This window comes from Antennarius striatus, chromosome 4, assembly GCF_040054535.1.
Source record: "Antennarius striatus isolate MH-2024 chromosome 4, ASM4005453v1, whole genome shotgun sequence".
Lineage (NCBI taxonomy): Eukaryota > Metazoa > Chordata > Actinopteri > Lophiiformes > Antennariidae > Antennarius > Antennarius striatus.
The window spans coordinates 25,016,222-25,035,965 of record NC_090779.1 but is presented as its reverse complement, the minus strand read 5'-3'; the positions used below and the strand labels follow the sequence as shown (position 1 = coordinate 25,035,965).

The 19,744-nt window shown below is 42.7% G+C and overlaps 5 protein-coding genes across 8 annotated transcripts; 4 read left to right on the top strand and 1 right to left on the bottom strand.

Moving 5' to 3' along the window:
• Positions 1 to 1,222: 1,222 nt before the first annotated feature.
• On the bottom strand, positions 1,223 to 4,843 carry tdg.2 (thymine DNA glycosylase, tandem duplicate 2). 4 transcript variants are annotated; one of them, XM_068313056.1, is made up of 10 exons: positions 4,731 to 4,787; positions 4,426 to 4,493; positions 3,256 to 3,560; positions 2,848 to 3,047; positions 2,619 to 2,688; positions 2,108 to 2,243; positions 1,934 to 2,016; positions 1,744 to 1,838; positions 1,491 to 1,662; positions 1,223 to 1,374 (listed from the first exon to the last, which is right to left on the bottom strand). In XM_068313056.1, the coding sequence occupies exons 2-10, from the start codon at positions 4,479 to 4,481 to the stop codon at positions 1,271 to 1,273; spliced, it is 1,221 nt and encodes a 406-aa protein (XP_068169157.1). In that variant the 5' UTR covers positions 4,482 to 4,493; positions 4,731 to 4,787; the 3' UTR covers positions 1,223 to 1,270. The 4 variants fall into 4 exon arrangements, with proteins under 4 accessions (XP_068169157.1, XP_068169158.1, XP_068169156.1 ...); XM_068313057.1 differs by lacking the exon at positions 4,426 to 4,493 and having other exon boundaries at positions 4,731 to 4,843; XM_068313055.1 differs by lacking the exon at positions 4,731 to 4,787 and having other exon boundaries at positions 4,426 to 4,715.
• A 708-nt stretch (positions 4,844 to 5,551) lies between these two features.
• On the top strand, positions 5,552 to 7,631 carry uqcc6 (ubiquinol-cytochrome c reductase complex assembly factor 6). Its single transcript, XM_068313755.1, has 3 exons — positions 5,552 to 5,681; positions 7,045 to 7,179; positions 7,380 to 7,631. The coding sequence occupies exons 2-3, from the start codon at positions 7,072 to 7,074 to the stop codon at positions 7,497 to 7,499; spliced, it is 228 nt and encodes a 75-aa protein (XP_068169856.1). The 5' UTR covers positions 5,552 to 5,681; positions 7,045 to 7,071; the 3' UTR covers positions 7,500 to 7,631.
• A 378-nt stretch (positions 7,632 to 8,009) lies between these two features.
• efcab10 (EF-hand calcium binding domain 10) lies at positions 8,010 to 9,003 on the top strand. Its single transcript, XM_068312923.1, has 4 exons — positions 8,010 to 8,175; positions 8,417 to 8,581; positions 8,697 to 8,787; positions 8,879 to 9,003. Exons 1-4 carry the CDS (start codon positions 8,073 to 8,075, stop codon positions 8,922 to 8,924), a joined length of 405 nt encoding a protein of 134 aa, XP_068169024.1. The 5' UTR covers positions 8,010 to 8,072; the 3' UTR covers positions 8,925 to 9,003.
• A 583-nt stretch (positions 9,004 to 9,586) lies between these two features.
• samm50 (SAMM50 sorting and assembly machinery component) lies at positions 9,587 to 14,419 on the top strand. Its single transcript, XM_068312922.1, has 15 exons — positions 9,587 to 9,736; positions 10,124 to 10,234; positions 10,864 to 10,965; positions 11,048 to 11,135; positions 11,232 to 11,338; positions 11,426 to 11,556; positions 11,650 to 11,737; positions 11,948 to 12,076; positions 12,191 to 12,262; positions 12,987 to 13,073; positions 13,224 to 13,294; positions 13,517 to 13,584; positions 13,730 to 13,876; positions 14,003 to 14,144; positions 14,241 to 14,419. Exons 1-15 carry the CDS (start codon positions 9,716 to 9,718, stop codon positions 14,284 to 14,286), a joined length of 1,410 nt encoding a protein of 469 aa, XP_068169023.1. The 5' UTR covers positions 9,587 to 9,715; the 3' UTR covers positions 14,287 to 14,419.
• Positions 14,420 to 15,038: 619 nt separating this feature from the next.
• On the top strand, positions 15,039 to 19,560 carry api5 (apoptosis inhibitor 5). The gene is made up of 14 exons (XM_068313067.1): positions 15,039 to 15,317; positions 15,907 to 16,068; positions 16,178 to 16,271; positions 16,414 to 16,479; positions 16,768 to 16,919; positions 17,036 to 17,242; positions 17,335 to 17,439; positions 17,683 to 17,772; positions 17,862 to 18,043; positions 18,138 to 18,231; positions 18,329 to 18,385; positions 18,463 to 18,542; positions 18,636 to 18,772; positions 18,940 to 19,560. Exons 1-14 carry the CDS (start codon positions 15,246 to 15,248, stop codon positions 19,017 to 19,019), a joined length of 1,578 nt encoding a protein of 525 aa, XP_068169168.1. The 5' UTR covers positions 15,039 to 15,245; the 3' UTR covers positions 19,020 to 19,560.
• Positions 19,561 to 19,744: the final 184 nt, after the last annotated feature.

The following is a 19,744-nucleotide window of genomic DNA, read 5'->3' as shown; positions in this document are numbered from 1 at the left end:
ACGCCCCTATTTTGAAGTTGGTATGCGCTGCTTGACATTTAAACTCCATTAGATGTGCTGCGATTGGCTGACAGCTTCCGACGCTCGCGATAAAAACGTTGTTTCTAAATATTCTATTTTTAATTTACAGATTTATTATTATTATTATTATTATTAATAATAATGCTAATAACAGTAGTAGTAGTACTACTAGTAGTAGTAGTAGTAGTATATTGTCATTTATTACTTTAGTAATGTTCCCTCTTGTTTTTCTCACTACCTCCTTCAGAATTACATATAAAGAAAAACAGGGTGCAGCGCTTCAAATTATAAGGTTTCAAAGGGATCATTATACTGACTATTATTATACTGAATATCTTCTTTGTTTAACACACTTATTGTATTAACAGAAGGTTGTGCATATTATCAACATCCTGACGCCATCAGTAGGAAAATAGTATTAAAAAGTGAGTTCTTATTTTACAATGAGATTAAGATATTTATAAAGGCCCAGGTTTGATTTTCAAATATGCATTTACTCCACTTCCGTTTCTATCCCTTTCATTTCTGCTTCAGGAAAAACATCAGTCTTGTTTTCTGATGGTTTGTTTTTGTCCTGACTGCAGGTAATGATTTACAGACGATACACGAGCCATCTTAAGAGGAGATTTCTGAACTTTGTTTACTGATTAGAAATTCCAGACTACAATTATCTATTTATACAGTTGGTAAAACATGAAATGTCATTCTTTTAAAAATGTAAAAAATAACTCACTAGACACACATATCATACAAAATGCAATAAATAGTGATAAAAAATAACACCAGGAGCACACATTCTGATTGTGAGTGAGAAAATAGAACCGCTGTGGGCATTTTCTCGCTTGTGCATCAAGGTGAGGCGCCACAGGAATCGCTGCAGCTCTTCTTCTGTGGTGCCAGGTGTTGTTTTTTCAATCCTGTCACGAGTGCAGCTGACATCCGGTCTCTGTAGGTCGACTGTGCTACAGGGTTCATTTCTGCAAGACACCATAGTAGATATGGAGTGTGTGATGATAGAATCTGTCTATCCACTTCTGCAGCAACATTGTGTGCTTAATGTCACACAGCAAATTGTGAAAACTTACAATGATAATGTTACAAGTGGTGTTTACACTCAGAGTTACTTGCTAAAACTTCTGATTGGCTCGTCTAGAAATGAAATCATTCAATCTAAACTTCATCACAGCTTCTTGGCAGCTACCTGTGTGCTTCCACAGACGGGCCTCTTCGGACCTCTCTTCCATCTCTTTTAGTTGGACGAGATGCTGCTTCGTGTCCCGTCCTCTTGCCCGATGCAGCGTTCGTACTCTGGATCCACCTGCTCTTCTTTGATCGCCATTTTCTTGGCATCTTCTGAAGATTTAAAGGCAAAATCAAGGAGTCAAGATCTTCATCGGGGGCATAAATGTGTGTGAAAATGCAAAACATATACCTCGATTCCAAATCCAAATGCAGCTTGAAGTGCTTACCTTTAGCCAGCTGCAGGTCAAACGTGTAGTTTGTTTCTTGCACCTCGTGTCTTGACACCAGACCTTTCATCTGGTCACGCAGTTCCTTCAGTTTGATGTAGAAATGTACCTTATCTTGTGCGCGGGGAAACTGAGCACAGCGTGGGCTTGATGAAGGCATCAGGTAGCACACCTGTGTGAAATAATTACACCATGATCATCGTTGTATGTATGACCGAATGTGTGCCATCAGTAATGCATTCAGTCAACATACCGTTTCAGTTTGGGGGATTTTGTAGGGCTGCAAACCAAACTCAAGATTCTTTGCCTTCACACCGAAGGTTTCCTTGCAGAAGATTTCATAAATACCTGGAAGATACCACGTCTGCTGTTAAACTCATCCTGGGGCTTCGCAAATCAGCCATTGTGATACGCGAAATCAAGAAAACGCAATAAAATCTGACCTTTTCCATTAAACGCTGCTATTAAAGGCTTGTATTTCTGCAGCTTGTCAAGTAACTGTCGACCTCCTTCACGAATCTCCTTACTGGGACAAAAACACACACAAATTACAATTCAGTTCCAGTTTACAGTTGAATAAACTCTAATTGAAGAATGAAAATGCTCTCGTGATTCACCTGGAGAGGTCCTTGCTGCCGGGCGTGGTCCGTTCCACCATGTTGGTGAAGCCGATACTGTAATCCTCCGGCAGGCTCTGGTCATGCATGTAGTTGAGTTGCTTGTCAGTTAGACCCGAAAGAAATAGACATTTCCCTGGGTAAAAAAAGAAGAGTTGGCATTGTCAGTGTTGATACTGGAGGGGAGAGAGCAGAGGGTCACTCCAGCATCAAACACACCAACATCACAAAAATGACGTTTAAAACACAAAGGAAAATCAATTTAGATGTGGAAACACCACAAAGAACTGCAGGAACAACTCTTCTTATCTTTGAAAAGTAGAGTTTTTAAATAAAATTTAAAAAATTTATTTGACCTTTATTTATCCAGGTTTGAACAAATCTGAGTAAGTGTTGGTAAAGACGGGCCAAATGGATTGGATTAAGGTTAGAGTTAGGGGTTCGGGGTTCGGGTCATGTGAAATGTGAGGAGCGTTTACTGTAGGTAACGACAAAAATGAACTGGACGTACAGAAATGGTTTCCTGGGTTTGGGTAATGGTGTCCTCTGAAGGCTGACAATAGCCCCGGGTTGATTCCGATCTGAAGAGAGGAGTGAAATCGTTACCAAGGCAACAGAGAAGAAATCACGGCCTTTGCACCACAGATCAACTGCGTATAAATTTAATAATGATTACTTACAATACTGATTCAAATGGAGAAACACAGAAATCCTTCATAGATTCTCGGTTAATAACTCACGATTAAAATGTCAAGATTGTAGGTAATAACATCTGGCAGGGTTTTGGCCATAACTTCAGCAACTGACATGCCATTGAAGCGGTTGAGAGCCCTCTTGGCTTTTTTGGCTGCCTCCATCTCATCGTCTTCCTCCTTCATCTTGCCCTCTTCTGACTGCTGCTTCGGAGGACGGCCTCTCTTCTTCTTCACCGGCGTCACGACTAGACGGAGAGGAAGACAGATTTGAAGTAAGACAGTGTCGGGTAAAGAAAGAAAAGACCCAGGTGGTGGAATATTCTGGACAGAAACAGCATAAACACTGAGTTTATCTAAATGTTATTTTGCCTTTTTATCGGATAGATAAAAAGACAAAATAACATTTTGATAAAAGTACAGATTAATAATCTAGATTAACAATCCGTTGCATGCCTTTCAGTGGAGCAGCGGGTGGAGGTTGCTGCTGGACAGACGTCTCCTGCTGCTGTTGATGCTGAGGGTGGTGCAAGCCTTCAGGATGCTGCAGGTCCCTGAAGTTGTGTTGGTGGGTCGGCTCCTGGTATGGGATGGGGACCAGAGGATCGTTCTGATAAAAAGGTTCCTGATAGAGAGGCGGCTCCCGATGAACAGACAGGTCGGCCATGACCAGCTCGTCTCTGGGGCTCTCCGTGTTGTAGCCCATGTTGTGATACGGCATCACATACTGCGCCTCCGGATGCTGCTGGCTGGACTGGTACCTGGAGAGAGAGGAGAGACAGGGCGTGGCAGGAGAATAGACGAAGACGGGGGTCAAAGGGGAAGGAAGATGCAGGAGGAGCAAACAGGATCCAGACACAGCGAGAGGAGACAGGTAACACCCGGCGTGTCGACGAGGTGAAGGAGAGGGTGAGGTAAACTTGCAGTAGATGACACAACACGTAAGAACACGCATGCACGGATAAACACCTGTTCATCGTCTCTACGTGAGTGAGAAATGTGTGCTGGCATTTTTTCCCCCGTCACCTTTGAGCATTAACTTCACACACTCCTCCCACATCCACGACATTATGGGATGAAGATTTACAAATGATTGCAAAACATCACCACATGAAGGGAAAATCCAATTCAAACATGAGACAAACTTCTTGGCATTTCATCAGCGAGACTTGGAGGAAGTCATGTGATCACCCATGTTTGTCTGCCCGCAAGATATGTCGAAAAGGTATTTGCCGATTTTTGATGAGATTATGTGTTGGGGTATTTCTTGTGCCACAGAAGAGTTTTATTACATTTTGGGTGCTGCTGCCAATTCCTTTCAAGACAAAAAATGAGCCAAGCCAGAATAAAAATAGAAATATTACAATTTAGATGTGAAATGTTGAAGTTAATATCATCTGATTCATGTCTTGTTGAAGACAGTGTGCATTGTAAGCTTCAATCTCTAGACTCCAGCTGTCAGAGCCTGAATAACTAAACTATTACATGCTAAAGTCTCGGTTTAAAGTGTGCATACACTGTATGAGGTCGTGTGCCAAATGCTCTTATTTATTTCCATCTCATGCATGAAAATGAAGACAAGAGTAAAACATGAGATGTTTGGCAGCACCTGCAGCACCAACTCACCACTGCTGAAAATAATCCGTAGGAACCGTCAGTGACGTGTACTGGTTTTCTTCCATCTTAACTGTTGACTTAGTTGAACAGATTAATATTAACGATGCTTCAGACCCATTGACAAACAATGGCGATGTGAACTGAGTTAGGCTCAGGGAACATTGGGTTCACCGTTCCTACGATGGAGAAGTGAAGCTGCGGCAAAGGGAAGATTCGGCTAACAGGAAGCTAACATTAGTTTTATTAAACTGCTGCCTTCGACCCGCAACAGACACCTAGATTAAATATAAAGGTGTAGAAGTGAACTAACATACCTGTCATACATTTTGTTCTTTGGTTTTCAAATTAGGGAGACAGGGGGCTGGGAATCACTCCAAAACAAAGACCAGTTAAAACCCAAAGATGACGCTCTACTCCGGGTTGAAACCCATTACCGCCACCTGCTGGTGTGGAGACTAACTGCACGACCGAGGGTGAAATATGAGCCAACGCCACGTTATACAACCGTACTGTAACAAATACCGATCCGGAATCAATACTTAAATTATAAAACAAATAATAATTCAAATAAAATAAATTAAAAGGTCATTGCACGATGATTTTTGAGCTCATGGAAGGGAAATATGTCACCACTAGATGGCAACATATTTTTGTATTTGACAGCAACAACAGAAAGCTATAACCACCGAAGAAGACTTCATCTACCAAAGATCGTATGTTTATTAGAATCGCCACTCTGCCGTCAAATTAAGACTCGTTCAAATTTCAAATGGTTTGAAATGATATTTTCATTCACGGGCAGAGAAAGTAGAGAATTAGTAATGGGGGGTTGGTACTTTATTACAGAAAAAACTTGGGTCATTTGAAAGTTTTTCTTTTTTTATTTTCATGGTCAGATTTCTGATTTCATAGTCGGCATTAACTATAAAGTGAGAATTCTGTCTATATGATCACTATATGTTCAAAATTTGAAAAAAAGAAAAATATCACTACGATGTTTTTCCACCTGAGAAATAGACACGTGGATCCACAAAAGTAGAGTCACGAAAACGTTGGGATACGGAACACGGGCTAGGAAACGAAATATTCATGGTCTCCTTAAATAGAATCAGAGTGAGAGCTCTTACTCTTCTAAAACATCTCCGTGTTAGCGAAACAGCGTGACCTGCTTCAGTGTTTTCCAATGACACCGGCAGGAGGGTTAAACTTGTGAAAATCACTATCATGCTGCACCTTATCATTTAAATGGTGATGAATTAAATAAGGTAAGATGGCGTACGGTCCCTAAGGAGTATTATATCATATTTTCTTTCCCTGAAAAAGTTGTGGCTTCTAATTTTGGCACAAGTGCTAGCAAAGGTTTCAGGTACAGCACAGCCTCTATGACATCCGCTTTAGTTCCTGTACCGGTCATCAGAGCTTTGAACCAGGAGTTTTTAACCCAAAATTCCTATCTCAAAAAATTAGCATATCATGAAAAGGTACTCTAAACGAGCTATTAACCGGATCATCATCTGAATCAACAAATTAGTTCTAAACACCTGCTTAAGATTCCTGTGGTTCCCAGGCTGGTTCTTTACACAAAACCGCAATCATGGGTCAGACTGCTGACCTGACTGCTGTCCAGAAGGTCATCACTGACCCTCAAGCCAGAGGGTAAGACACGAAGAGATGTCTGAGTGAACAGGCTGTTCCCAGAGTTCTGTATCGAGGCACCTCAGTGGGAAGTCTGTGGGAAGGAACAAGTGTGGCAGAAAACGCTGCACAACCAGAAGAGGTGACCGGACCCTGAGAAAGATTGTGCAGAAGTGCTGATTCCAGATCTTGGGGGACCGGCGGAGGCAGTGGACTGAGTCTGGAGCAGAAACATCCACAGCCACCGTGCACAGGCGTGTGCAGGAAATGGGCTACAGGTGCTGCGTTACCCAGGTCAAGCCACTTTGGAACCAGAAACAACGGCAGAAGCTCCTGACCTGGGCTACAGAGACGCAGCACTGGACTGTTGCTCAGTGTCCAAAGTCGTCTTCTTCCAAAGTCCAAAGCACATTTTGCAGGTCATTCAGAAATCAAGGTGCCAGAGTCTGGAGGAAGACTGGGGAGAAGGAAATGCCAAAATGCCTGAAGTCCAGTGTCAAGTACCCACAGTCAGTGATGGTCTGGGGGGGGGGGGGGGCATGTCAGCTGCTGGTGTTGGTCCAGTGTGTTTTATCAAGGGCAGGGCCAATGCAGCTAGCTATCAGGAGATTTTGGAGCACTTCATGCTTCCATCTGCTGAAAAGCTTTATGACAATGAAGATTTCATGTTTCAGCACGACCTGGCACCTGCTCACAGTGCCAACTCAAATTAGTTATTTGAAGGTTGACTTTTTTTGTATTAAAAACACTTTTTTTTTTATTCGTCGGATGAAATATGCTAATTTTTTGAGACAGGGATTTTTGGTTTTTTACTTTTTTGCCAAAATCATCAATATTAAAACAATAAAAGGCTTGAACTACTTCAGTTGTGTGTAATGAATCTGAAATATATGAAAGTCTAATGTTTATCAGTATATTACAGAAAATAATGAACTTTATCACAGTATGCTAATTTTTTGAGAAGGACCTGTAGTTATGATTCCTCTCTTCCAGCTCTCACCCGTCTGGAGACGTGTGAAGATGCCAGCCGGTGTGTTGTGGCCCCGGTACATCAGGATGTTTGCAGCCAGCATTCTGGCCATGTTTGCAGGAGCTCATGTCGTCCACCAGTACTACCTGCCTGACCTGGTGAGGGACGGCTTGTAACCATTATTCTTGTTTTTCAGGTTTGAAAAAGAATCTTATCCTTTCCAGGATAAGTTCATGATAACACTGGAGTTAAAATGTTCATGCAGGTGTCATCTTATCAACAGTTGCGAATGGGATTGAAATAAATACTGCTCAAGCATCAGTGTTTGTTTGACGGAGCTTTCTTTTTGTTTTTTCAGAGTATACCAGAAGTCCCACCGAAGCCCGGGGAGCTTCAGACGGAGCTGCAGGGCTACAAAGTCAGACAAGAGGCTGTTGCTGCAATGCAGAAACTTCAGCATGGACAAAATGTTGACTGATGAAATCTCTTCTGTGTGTGTTGGAGAGAAAAAATCACTCACATGATCGGGAGTAAAAGATGATCTGGGATGTGGACATATGGAGGGCTCCTGTTGACTGTTTGCTTGAATAAAATGCTTCGCTGTGGATAATTGCTGTGGAATTCATTTTCAGTTCTTTGTCATCCAAGCAAGAAAACATTATCCAGAAATCGCATTAGATTCCAGAAAAAATTAGTGATTATTTTGTTTTAATTTAATTTTTTTAATTAAAAAAAATAAATTTTGTTTACATTTCACATAAAAATTACCGTCATATTAAAAATAAGATAAATAATTAAATTGATTGTAGCAGCAGGAATAGAAATTGTTCGATAAAGAGTGAATTTGACCGTGACCAGTGCGCGTAGTTTTAAGTGTGACGTCAGCATCAACGTGCACAGTGGCGCGCGCTTTGGGTGTTGCTCGGACCGTCGTGAACGTGAGGACGTCGCTATGGTAACGCGTCGCGAAGAGGGAGAGATGAAAGACTGAAGATCATAGAATGAACCAACTTTATTAATTATAGGGAGATTACAAGGAAATTCTTTCTTGATGGCGACTCCGGGAGAAAACGATGCGGACGTTTATCTGAAGAAACACAAAGTCGTGGAGCTGCTGGACAACCTGAGCGGCCTGCTCTTCTTCCACCGACCCGGTTCGAGCTCCCTCACATACGGTTTCAGCATCTTCACGTCTCGCATTTAGGAAACAACACTTTAAATTTGCATATCTGACTCGATTATCACAGTTTTTGATTCTGCATTGACAAAGGAAGGCAATCCGGACACTAGTATCTATATACAGTAGTAGCTGTTTATGACCAGATACACAACATGTGCGGCTTATTGGCTGTAGATTACTCTTATTTACCGTACACATTTTTTCTTTTCTTCCAGAGAACCCCACAGAGTTCCTCATTGAGCAGCTGGAACAGCTGAAGATTTCTCAGCAGGGTGGTGTGAAAGGACCAAATCTGTTCAGCAGGACCAACCTGGACGCAGTCTTTGGGATGCTTGACCCTGCAAATAAAAAATATATCACATTCGATCAATACAAGCACGGTAAGTAGGACATGGTGGATATCTGAGGCACAGCAGATAACCTAATAAACTACAAAAACATAGAGTGACACTAAGGACTGAAATAAGTGCTCATATAAACTTCTGTCCCCCACAGCTTTGACCACACTGGGAGTCAAAGACATTAATGAATGTCCTGATGGTGTAAATGAAGACAGAATATCATACGAGACCTTCATAATGGAAGGGTGAGGACAGTCTGTAAATTCAAACAGCGCAACACCAATAAAACTCACATTTTTAAGATAAGGTAATTTTTGTCTCTGTTTGCTGTTACAGGAATCAAGCCCTGCAGAGATGCTCAGAAACATATAAACGAGCTTGAACGTAGAAGTTTACTTCCTCCCAACTGATGTGTTCTTTTTTTTAAAAATTGATGTATGCTTTCATTGGACCTGTATTCGTCAAATTTGTATTTTTTGTGTGTACACAATGTAATTTTGTCATTCGGACTGAAAGTATAAATCAGCTATTGTTGACATCATAAATACTTTGAATCCAACCATGTTTCAATATTCAACATTAAAGAAGGATGATGCTGAAATATAAAACCTCCAGCACATTTCATCTTAAATCATGGACTGCCACTGCAAATGCAATTAATCAGGAATTTTAAGTAATACAGTAGTTGCCGTTTTTAAGATTTAACCCATATATGAAATTTGTGACGTTAATTATAAAAATACATTTTAAAAAGTGTTTTGATCCCCGGTGTTAATGATCTGTGTCAATATAAAAAAGAAAAATGCTTTTAATTTTATTAGAATTAAATATTGTTTTAAAATATATACACTTTCTATATTATTATTTTTTATATTATTCTTGTTATATAAATTTTTATAATACTATTTTTGTATTTTTATTATATATAATTTTTATATTTTTATATTAATTTTATTATTACAATATTTTTAGAGTAGTTTGTCGGTGTCTGTTGTCATTTTTTTGCAGCGTTGATGTTTTGAATGCGCACCGGAAAGGGGCGTGGTTCAGGAAGTACTATGGCCGCCTCCTCGCGCAGCTCTTCTTCGTCTTTCCTCGCTTTATATTAGGTTAAGAAAAGATTTTCCACAGCTTCTCAAACATTTTCCGGGACACCGCCCCACGGAGCTCAACATGGGCACCGTCCACGCCAGGGTGAGGAGCAGTCCGTGGACGCGTCCGTTGACATTTGACCTCTGTGTGTTTAGAGGCTAAGCTAAACGGGCCCGCGCGCTCACCGGACGGACGTGCGCGTGTCTTTATAGCCTCATTAAGTGACGTAGGCAGGACGTCGGAGGTGTGTTGGTTTTACTGACAGACGCGTCCCTGTCATCCTCCGTGTCCTGGTTGAAAACCATCTAGATAATCACTAATATTATTAGTGAAATAAATCCTGTGTCCAAACACGTCCGAGACGTGACCGTGATGTCATCATGGACTTCCCTGTATTTAAATATTCAAGTTCATGACCACGCCCCTTTTTTATAATGAATGGAACTTCCTGTTTTGATGTAACACACCTTGTTGACCTGTGTGTTGCAGAGCCTGGACCCTCTGCCCATGTACGGGCCGGAGCTGGGGGTCCAGGCCGACGACATCGACGCCCCAGAGGCCGACCCGGCGGTGAAGAAAGACGTCCTGGAAAACAAGGATGTAAGATTTGATCTGTTATTGATTCTTGATTTCTGGACCTGCGTTCTACTTCAGTAGTGAGTGATGGTCGCCTTCCTTTACGTCACATGTGTCAAACTCAAGGTACGGGGGCCAAACGTGGCCCTCCACATCATTTTATGTAGCCTGCGAGAGAATAAAAGGTCAGAGTGTCTAAAAATAAATAGGTCAAAAGTGTGCTTTGACCAAACTACATTTCCCACAATGCAGTAATTAAGGCCTATAATATTGACAAAAACATTTTGAACAAAGTTAATGTCCTAACTTAATGTCCTGATGTTATTTTTCTTTATTGATTGATAGTTTGATCCTTGATTGATGGAGTTCTGTGGGTTTAATAACCTGACAAATTAAAAGGATTTATGTGAAACAAAGAGAAATAAACAAACATTTTTGTTTAACATTAAGGAGTAGTTACATTTATGTTACACTGAGTTACATTTAGTCACATTAGTTACATCAGGCTCTTTGAGGACAGGCATGGATGTGGCCCTTAGTGAATATGAGTTTGATACCACTGATCTATGCTCACACCACGACTTAACGTGACGATAAAAACCACACAGACATTGTGGTGTAATAACGCTGTCTGCCCCCCCCCCCCGGGTCAGGTTGTCGTCCAGCGGGTTCACATCGACGGGCTGGGCCGGACAAAGGAGGACCTGCTGACTCATGAGATCGTTGAAGTTTTCCGGTCCAAGAACCTGATCGATGTGGGTTGATTTTAATGCAGCTATGCTAATTAGCACTCATCCGGGTCACCCTTGTCATTTACTTTGACTCTTTGTCGAGCAGGTGATGCGGAAGTCGCACGAAGCCCGACAGAAGCTGCTGCGTCTGGGTATCTTCAGAAAAGTTGAAGTCGTTATCGACACGTCGAGGGGTAGTTATGACTTCATGATCGCCCTCCAGATAAATACGTGGCCGATAGAGGGCGTGCCTGTGTTGAGTCACACACTTCGCTTCACTGTCTCTGTAGGTGTGGACGCTCTTCCTAATGGCCTCGATGTGACGTTTGAAGTCACCGAGTTGAGGCGGATGACGGGCAGCTACCACACCATGGTTGGAAACAACGAAGGGAGCATGGTGAGCTCGTGTTTTCATTGTGCAGACGATGTCGACCCTCATTACACACAGATATTTATCACCCTGCCTGCTTTGTTTTAACGGTAGGTACTGGGTCTGAAGTTCCCCAACTTGTTTGGACGGGCAGAGCAGCTGTCCGGTCAGTTCTCCTACGGCACCAAAGAAACATCCTACGGCATTTCATTCTTCAAACCCCAACCGGGACAATTTGAACGCAAGTGAGCTTCATAGGTCGGATCAAATGGCTTTCCTGATACTTGAGGATTTTTCACGCATTATTGAACTTCTTCTTTTCTTTTTTTGCTTTCCAGCATCTCTCTTAACGTGTACAAAGTCACGGGTCAGTTTCCGTGGAGTTCCCTGAGGGAGACGGATCGAGGAATCTCTGCTGAACTCAGCGTGAATATTTTTCTAACTTTTGTCTATTTGCAGCTAAAAATTCTTCTTCAATTCCTTTACATCAGTCGGGTTAGATTGTATTTTGACGTGACAGATGAAGTGTCACACAGGAAATCTAAGTGTGTTTGTGACCATTAAGCGTCACACCTGTTCCAACAGAAGACGTGAATTCTGAGCTGTCTTATTTTTTGTCTTTTCCAACTTTTTCAGTTCCCGTTGTTCATGACCAACCACACACTGAAGTGGGAGGGCGTGTGGCGAGAGCTCGGCTGTCTTTCTCGCACAGCCTCGTTTGCCATCCGTGAGGAGAGCGGTCATTCACTCAAATCCTCACTTTCGGTATTGTTCTCTTATTTATTTTAATTTGGCATTTGAAATACACGCAGTTGTTTCATTTTGGGTTTTTTTAAATAATTTCTGTTTCTCGGTCGTTGGTGTGGTTTTGTTTTGCAGCACGCTATGGTTATCGACACCAGGAACTCCTCCATCCTTCCCAGGAAAGGTGGTTTGCTGAAGATCCATCAGGTTTGTTGTTATCGGGGGGGGTTTTCATCTTAATACTGCATGGTAACACAGGTAGTCCTCAATATACCAACATGATTGGTTCCTGGAGGTTCTTCATAAATTGAATTGTTCATAAAACGTTATTTATTAAATTTCAATCTATAATCTCCATTTGAGGTCATTTAATTGTCATTAATAATCTAAATACTGAGGTTCTATTCCCCAAATACTGACCAGAAGTAATTACAGGGCATTAAAAAAAACACAGAATAAAATAAAATACAAGTACAGGTCGTTTAGAGTTCAGTCGTTCTCGTTTATACGTTGGTTTTCAAATAAAAATACACGGAAAATCAAATTCAAGTTTACGTCAAATAACTTGACTTAACATGTGTCTTCCACAAATAGTCAGTTGTCATCAGAGAGATGTTCACCACTACCACTACCTTCACTAGCCTTCACTTTATCATCCATGATAAACAGTAAGGTATCCATGATAGGAAGCATGACGCTCTGAGATGCCAACAGAGACAACAACAAACAACAACGAGAGCGAGAGACGAGTGTTGGAACTGTGTGAACGCAGCAGTTCTGCCCCCACAGGGGTGCTGGCAGAACTGCTGGGCAATAGTCAGATATGGTGGAGCACATGTGTTTGTATCTCTGAATGTTTGTAAACTGAGGACTACCTGGACTGTGAGTGGACAGGGACTCCATGCAGACGTTTTATGTTATGTTTTTGCAGGAACTTGCTGGTTACACTGGTGGAGACGCCAGCTTCCTGAAAGAGGACTTTGAGATCCAGCTGAACAAAACTCTCTTCTGGGACTCAGTGAGATTCTACTTTTTACCCCCCAGCTGCAAATAATATTAAAGTACAGCAGCTTTAACAACCAGGGGGGTGTTTATGCAGGCAGAGATTTTAATGTTGAAAACCTGCCGTCCTTTTAGCTTCACTACAGCGTTTGACTTCCTCCTGTAGGTTCTGTCTGCCTCGTTGTGGGGGGGTCTGCTCCTCCCCATCGGTGACAAGCCAACAAGCGTAGCAGACAGGTACAGAACAATCCTGAACCGACCTATTACCAGCCTCCATTGCAATAATCAGACTCACGTCAAGTCACGCTTGACTTTTTCTTTTATCCTGTTTTTGTCCAGAAAACAAACACAAAATAACTTTTCTACATGCATGCTCAGTTTGTCGCTATCTTTTTTCTTCACAGAATCCTCAGGATTGTTGTGCATTGTGTGTTTAGTGTGTCTTTGTCGACCTCTTAGGTTCTATCTCGGTGGCCCCACCAGCATCAGGGGCTTCAGGATGTACAGTTTGGGCCCCCAGAGCGAAGGTAAGGCGTTAACACAGCTGACCGGTGCACAAACTGAATGTTTATTCAGGATTTAAAGGGTGTGTGTGTGTGTGTGTGTGTGTGTGTGTGTGTGTGTGTGTGTGTGTGTGTTTATGTGTGTGTGTGTGTGCCATTGGTGTGACAGGTGACTACCTGGGAGGAGGATGTTACTGGGCTGGGGGGCTGCATCTCTACACCCCCGTACCCTTTAGACCAGGCAGAGGGGGCTTTGGCGACCTCTTCAGAACACACTTCTTTCTCAATGCCGGAAACCTGTGTAACCTCAACTATGGTGAGTGGATGGAAACAAATAACAGCAGTGTGATTAGACTTACAGACCTGTGATGAGTTTTAGTCTCCGGTCTGGACGTGTGTTCAGCTGAACTACATTCTGTCTTTATTTATTTTTGACACTCAGGTGAGGGGCCACACGCACATTTGAAGAGGCTGACAGAATGCATCCGTTGGTCGTACGGATTGGGCATTTTGCTGCGTTTAGGGAACATTGCCAGACTGGAGCTGAACTATTGCATTCCCATGGGAGTACAGAGTGGAGACAGGTAGGTCCCAGGAAGAGGGAGCTAACTGGAAGCACAGGACGTTCACAAAACAAGGTAAATCCTGACCATTTCCACTGTTTTCTCTGGTCTTTGCAGGATATGTGATGGGTTCCAGTTCGGAGCAGGGATCAGATTCCTTTGAAACCAAATTTCTTGGATCAAGAGCTTCCTTGTGCTTGAACATTTAATGCCATAAACATGTGTTTGGAAGTGGAAATTGCTTGTACAAACTTGTTACTGTGGCTAATTAGTTCAATTAAAGTATCTGGACTGACTTTGTTTTTATCTGTATTCTTATCATTTTATTATCGGCTGTCAGAAAGCAAAGTTCAATGATTTGCAAGTACGTGAAATTTATTGATCATTAAGCCATAGTCTTCGTCACAGTGGACATAGTTTTAATTCAATTTAATTCAAAAAACTTTATTTGTCCCCAAGGAGCAATTGAAAGCACATAAAGCAGTAAAATACACAATAAACAGAAATGGTCAATATAAACAGTCATGTGCAATGAACTAATAAATACAAAAACGTAGAAATTGTAAAACTCAAGATATCGATCACAAAACGTTTCATATTGTAGGAACATTGTGTGTTATGAACAGTGTAAACACACACTGCAGAAATTCATGAGTTTTGCTTATTTTTTATTATTTAAACAATTGATCATTGTTTTTCTTTTGAATTTAAAGATCACAATCGATAAGTGTTTTCTACTGTTGATAAGTACTTTAATTCCGCATTAAATTGCCAAAAACATTTGTTAACCATTTCAATGTCGTCCCTTTTAGTTTAATGAGCGTCACTTAAGCGCTTACTACCGGTCACGTGCTCTTCCTCGGCAGGCCATTGGCTGATCTTGCGCATGCCCCGTTCTGATTGTTCCGTAGCTTATTAGCAAACGCGCCAGAGATTGCGGGAAGACAACGACGGGGGTCTTCTCTCACCAACGTCTCCAGTCCGGCTCGTTCAAACCACACAAATCACGGTTTTTCGGATAATACGGAGTTGTTTGAGCTAAAATCGAGTCCGACGGGGCAAAAAGGCTCACAGGAATTATTTTTTTGATTGTCTGAGCTGCAGGGAGTCGAACGCACGCTGATGGCGGTCACCATCGAGGATCTGTATCGAAACTACGGGATCCTTGCTGATGCTAAGGACAACCTCAGCCAGGTAAATGGACCCAGAAGCGTAAATTTAAACTCTCACTCACTAATATATTATAGGCATAACAGTTAAACCTTATTTCCCGTCCTTTGTTGTTAGCTTAGCCACTTGCGATACATTAACATTCTTGCTAGGCTAAGCGGAGCTAACGAGCATTTGACCGGGCTAACCGTGATGGCCTCTCAGCGGAGACTCGAGAGATCGGCGCTAGTTTACCGATTTAAAAATGATTTATTTCGCTTAAATCCCACCCGTGATTATTTACCGAACCACGGAACCTTTTACCAGCCATTCCAACTTTAACCAGGCTAAAACAACTTCCTCACAATGTCATCAAAGACGAGAACTTGTTGTTACGGATTTGTTTGGACGAAACGCATCAGAGAAAATCAGAACAGCAGATTTTTAGTTTTATTTTTCAATAACTAATTCTAACCATCACATGGTATTAATGTCCCATTGGTTCTTGCATATTGAGTTTTGTGAGTTTAAATATGTGGACTCACAAAGACCGGTCATTCAATCTGGACTTGTCCATTTAATCCTCTTGTTAGTCCAGATCCGTTCATGTTCATGTTTGTCTTTTATTCCGCAGCACAAAGATGCCTACCAGGTTATCTTGAATGGCGTGAAGGGAGGCCCGAAGGAGAAGCGCCTGGCAGCTCAGTTTATCCCCAAATTCTTCAACAGCTTTCCAGAAATGGCCAACGCAGCTATTAACGCTCAGCTTGATCTGTGTGAAGATGAAGACGTGTCGGTGAGTTTTTGAAATTGTTGGTTTTATTTTCCTCTTAAGGCTGCCAGGATTTGCTGTTTATCTCACAATGAAGCTCATTCTGTGTGTTTGTGTTCTCGTCACCGTCCAGATTCGACGACAGGCCATCAAAGAGCTCCCACGCTTTGCGACTGGCGAGAACATCCTCAAAGTTTCAGACATTCTCACACAGCTCCTTCAGACAGGTAACACATCAGTGTCCGTCCGGTGTCGGTGATAAACACAAACCCTTTGGGCTCGTTTCTGAACTGCGTAGCGGTTGCTCGGTTTGGATGTGACACTGGGTTCTCTGGAATGTCTGCTGAGGTCGGTGTCATTTCCTTTCAGATGATACAGCAGAGTTTAACCAAGTGAACGTGGCGCTCATTTCTATCTTCAAGATCGACGCAAAGGGTGAGTCCTGCTTTTGAGATCGGATGCTGTGAAGGAACGTCTGAGTTTGTTGTGACCTGCTTTAAATGGTCATATCTTTTTTCGTTACGTCTATTTAAGAACATTGAATTTAAGCATCTATGTTGTGAAACCTGTGAGAATTGTCCCGACTAATGGGGTCACTTACGGGTATTTTTTTTAAATTGCGCATGTAAATGTGTGTATTTAATGGTTATATTCATGGTATTCTACGTTTATAGACCAATGTTGAGTTTATAGATTCATAGCTATGCTGTCTCTGTGGTCCAGGTACCCTCGGAGGCCTCTTCTCTCAGATCCTGCAGGGGGAAGACATTGTGCGGGAACGGGCCATCAAGTTCCTCTCCACCAAACTGAAGACCCTGCCGGAAGACGTCATGACGAAGGAAGTGGAGGAATACATCTTTACTGAGACAAAGAGGGTTAGTGTGTAGTAGAATGTCTTTACTTGATGATGTGTGATCTTCATCCTGTGATGTACGATCGGACCCGGCTTTAACCCATCCACCGCCATTTCCCCCTCCTGCTGTGTCCTCAGGTGTTTGAGGATGTGACCGGGGAGGAGTTCGTGCTCCTGATGCGCGTGGTGTCCGGCCTGCGGGTGCTGCAGACGGTGAATGGGCGGCAGCAGCTGGTGGAGCTGGTGGTGGAGCAGGCCGACCTGGAGCAGGCGCTCGACACGGCCGACCCTGACACCGTGGACCGTCTGCTGCAGTGCACGCGCCAGGCCCTGCCCCTGTTCTCAGTGAGTCCACGCCTCGCATCCTGATGAAGTCAGAGCTGCTGTGTGTGTGTGTGTGTTACAGCGGTAATGAATGGTTTGTCTCTGTCTTGTAGAAAAATGTCCATTCCACACGTTTTATCACCTATTTCTGCCAACACGTCCTGCCAAACCTCAGCACCCTGACCAGTCCGGTGGCTGAGCTGGACATCCAGCTGGAGGTCAGTCCAACGTCATCTTCAATTTTAAATTCATTTTTATCATTTATTATTATGGGATAGCTAAAGCTGATTCTCTATGAATGATAATCAATCCCTTTCTTCATAAAAAGCTGAATATTTAAATTATTTTATGTTAACAATGCTGCAGATATTTCCTCTTGTTCAATTTCTCACAGATGAAATTTATTTTTGGTGCCTAAATTTAAAGATTCTGTTTATTTTTCTGTATTTTTTGTTTTGTAGGTGCTGAAGCTCCTGGCTGAGATGAGTCCGTTCTGTGGAGACATGGACAAACTGGAGGCCAACCTCAACACGCTGTTCACCACACTCCTGGTGAGACGGCCGTCCCGCCACTCCGACACGACACAGACAGAAAAAAAGAAAAGAAATGTGACTTAAAGTCACGCGTTTTCTGTTTGTAGGAGTTCATGCCTCGGCCGCCAGAAGAAGTGGAGAACGGAGAGAACTCGGCCAACGAGGAGCCCAAACTGCAGTTCAGCTACGTGGAGTGTCTCCTGTTCAGCTTCCACCAGCTGGGCAAGAAGCTCCCAGACTTCCTGTTGGACAAAGTGGACGCCGAGCGGCTCAAGGACTTCAAGATCAGGTGGGGAACCTTCTGTACAGCTAATGTCGGATTAGCTACAAGGAATCCTGGCGTTTTCTTCCGGTTTTGAACAGCAGGTTCTGTGTGTCGGCAGGTTACAGTATTTTGCCAGAGGCCTGCAGGTTTACATCCGACAGCTGCGAGTGGCGCTGCAGGGCAAGACGGGAGACGCTCTCAAGACAGAAGAGGTAGCTTCAGTCGACTGTTGGGGTCAGAGGTCGACTGTTGTTTTGTGAAAACACCTTAAAACATTTCTTTTGTGTGTGTGTGTGTGTGTGTCATCAGAACAAGATCAAAGTTGTCGCCCTGAAGATCACCAACAACATCAACGTCCTCATCAAGGTGAGCCGTCGGTCGTCAGAAAGGAAAACCAGACGGAGTCTCGTGGAATTTGACTTTAATCTTTCCTTTCTTTGTAGGATCTGTTCCACAACCCTCCATCGTTCAAGAGCACCGTCACCCTCTCCTGGAAACCCGTCCAGAAGACGGAGGCAGCAGCGTGAGTCGATTCTGTCCCGTCGGACGTGAAGGACCCTTAAACACACGTCAGAGAGGGAGGGGGTCTTCATTTGCTTTTCTTTTGTGTCTGCAGAACAAAACGCCCGTCGACTGAGGAGATGGGCGGAAGCACAAATAAACAGATCCCTCCCCAGCCCCGGAGGGACGCACGGCAAATCTACAACCCCCCCAGCGGCAAGTACAGCGCCACCATTGGCAATTTTAACTACGGTAAGGACCACCTGGTGGTTTGGTTGAATGTTGGCACATGTTCACAGTTTTAGACGTCATGTTTTGGGGATTCTGGAACGAAATCCGTCAGATGTGTTGATCTGGAAGCAGCGCTGCGAAATCCGCCTGTCTTTGAACGCGTCTCCCTCTCTGTTTGGTCCCTCCAGAGCAGCGCGGTGGGTTCAGGGGCGGCCGAGGACGAGGCTTCGGAGGAAGAGGAAACCGGAGCAGAGGCAGGATCTACTGAGATCCTCACACACACACAAACACACATGTTTTTGCTCATTGAACTGCATTACATCCAGATCTTTTCCGCACCAAGATGAACTCTTTGTCACCGACTTTTTTTTTTTTTTTTTAAAGTGGGTTTTTGCTCGTTTTCACTCATCCAGCTTTTACATCCAGATCAGTCCTGTTGTTTTTTTGGAGGATTGTTCTCCGCGTTCGGTCCACACTTTTTAAACTGTTGTCTTGTGTTCCTCTTGGCCAACGTGATTTAAAAAAAAACAAGAAAAATCTAAATGTTTGGTTTTTTTCCCCTTCATTTTAATCGTGTTTTTCATGAACTGCCAGGATGTAACTGATGAACCTTTGTTCAGATTGTTGTAGGAAAAGATAAAGAGTCATTTTTTTGGAGACATGTTGGTGAATGCATTGCTTTGTATCCATTTATTTAATCCTGTATTGTTTTTTTTATTAGAACTTCAGTTGAATTGGCTCCAATTGTTTGTATGAAAAAAGGTTCTATGACATTGGATTTTTATCATAAACTTGTATGGAAGTAGAAACCGTTGTCTTTTCTTTTTATGTCTACTTTTACTCTAGATAGAACAATATTGATCAATATCGATCGTATATTGATTGATATTTATATTTCAAGGGAAATATGGGGGTTTGAAAACGCTCAACGAATAATTCAAATGTTGTGATGTGAGGTCTTTTGCTGACGACAGTTTCAGGGATTCCAGTTCT

Coding starts and splice junctions, on each gene's coding strand:
- tdg.2 (XM_068313053.1), bottom strand. CDS start 3,754: ATGCGTGTTCTTACGTGTTGTGTCATCTACTGCAAGTTTACCTCACCC. Junction 1,839..1,933: donor AGCAGCGTTTAATGGAAAAG/GTCAGATTTTAT, acceptor GGTATCTTCCAG/GTATTTATGAAATCTTCTGC. Junction 1,375..1,490: donor TGACCTGCAGCTGGCTAAAG/GTAAGCACTTCA, acceptor TTAAATCTTCAG/AAGATGCCAAGAAAATGGCG.
- uqcc6 (XM_068313755.1), top strand. CDS start 7,072: ATGCCAGCCGGTGTGTTGTGGCCCCGGTACATCAGGATGTTTGCAGCC. Junction 7,180..7,379: donor AGTACTACCTGCCTGACCTG/GTGAGGGACGGC, acceptor TTGTTTTTTCAG/AGTATACCAGAAGTCCCACC.
- efcab10 (XM_068312923.1), top strand. CDS start 8,073: ATGGCGACTCCGGGAGAAAACGATGCGGACGTTTATCTGAAGAAACAC. Junction 8,176..8,416: donor GCTCTTCTTCCACCGACCCG/GTTCGAGCTCCC, acceptor CTTTTCTTCCAG/AGAACCCCACAGAGTTCCTC. Junction 8,788..8,878: donor GAGACCTTCATAATGGAAGG/GTGAGGACAGTC, acceptor TTGCTGTTACAG/GAATCAAGCCCTGCAGAGAT.
- samm50 (XM_068312922.1), top strand. CDS start 9,716: ATGGGCACCGTCCACGCCAGG. Junction 12,077..12,190: donor CACTCAAATCCTCACTTTCG/GTATTGTTCTCT, acceptor TTTGTTTTGCAG/CACGCTATGGTTATCGACAC. Junction 12,263..12,986: donor GTTTGCTGAAGATCCATCAG/GTTTGTTGTTAT, acceptor ATGTTTTTGCAG/GAACTTGCTGGTTACACTGG.
- api5 (XM_068313067.1), top strand. CDS start 15,246: ATGGCGGTCACCATCGAGGATCTGTATCGAAACTACGGGATCCTTGCT. Junction 15,318..15,906: donor CTAAGGACAACCTCAGCCAG/GTAAATGGACCC, acceptor TTTATTCCGCAG/CACAAAGATGCCTACCAGGT. Junction 17,773..17,861: donor CGCTGTTCACCACACTCCTG/GTGAGACGGCCG, acceptor TTCTGTTTGTAG/GAGTTCATGCCTCGGCCGCC.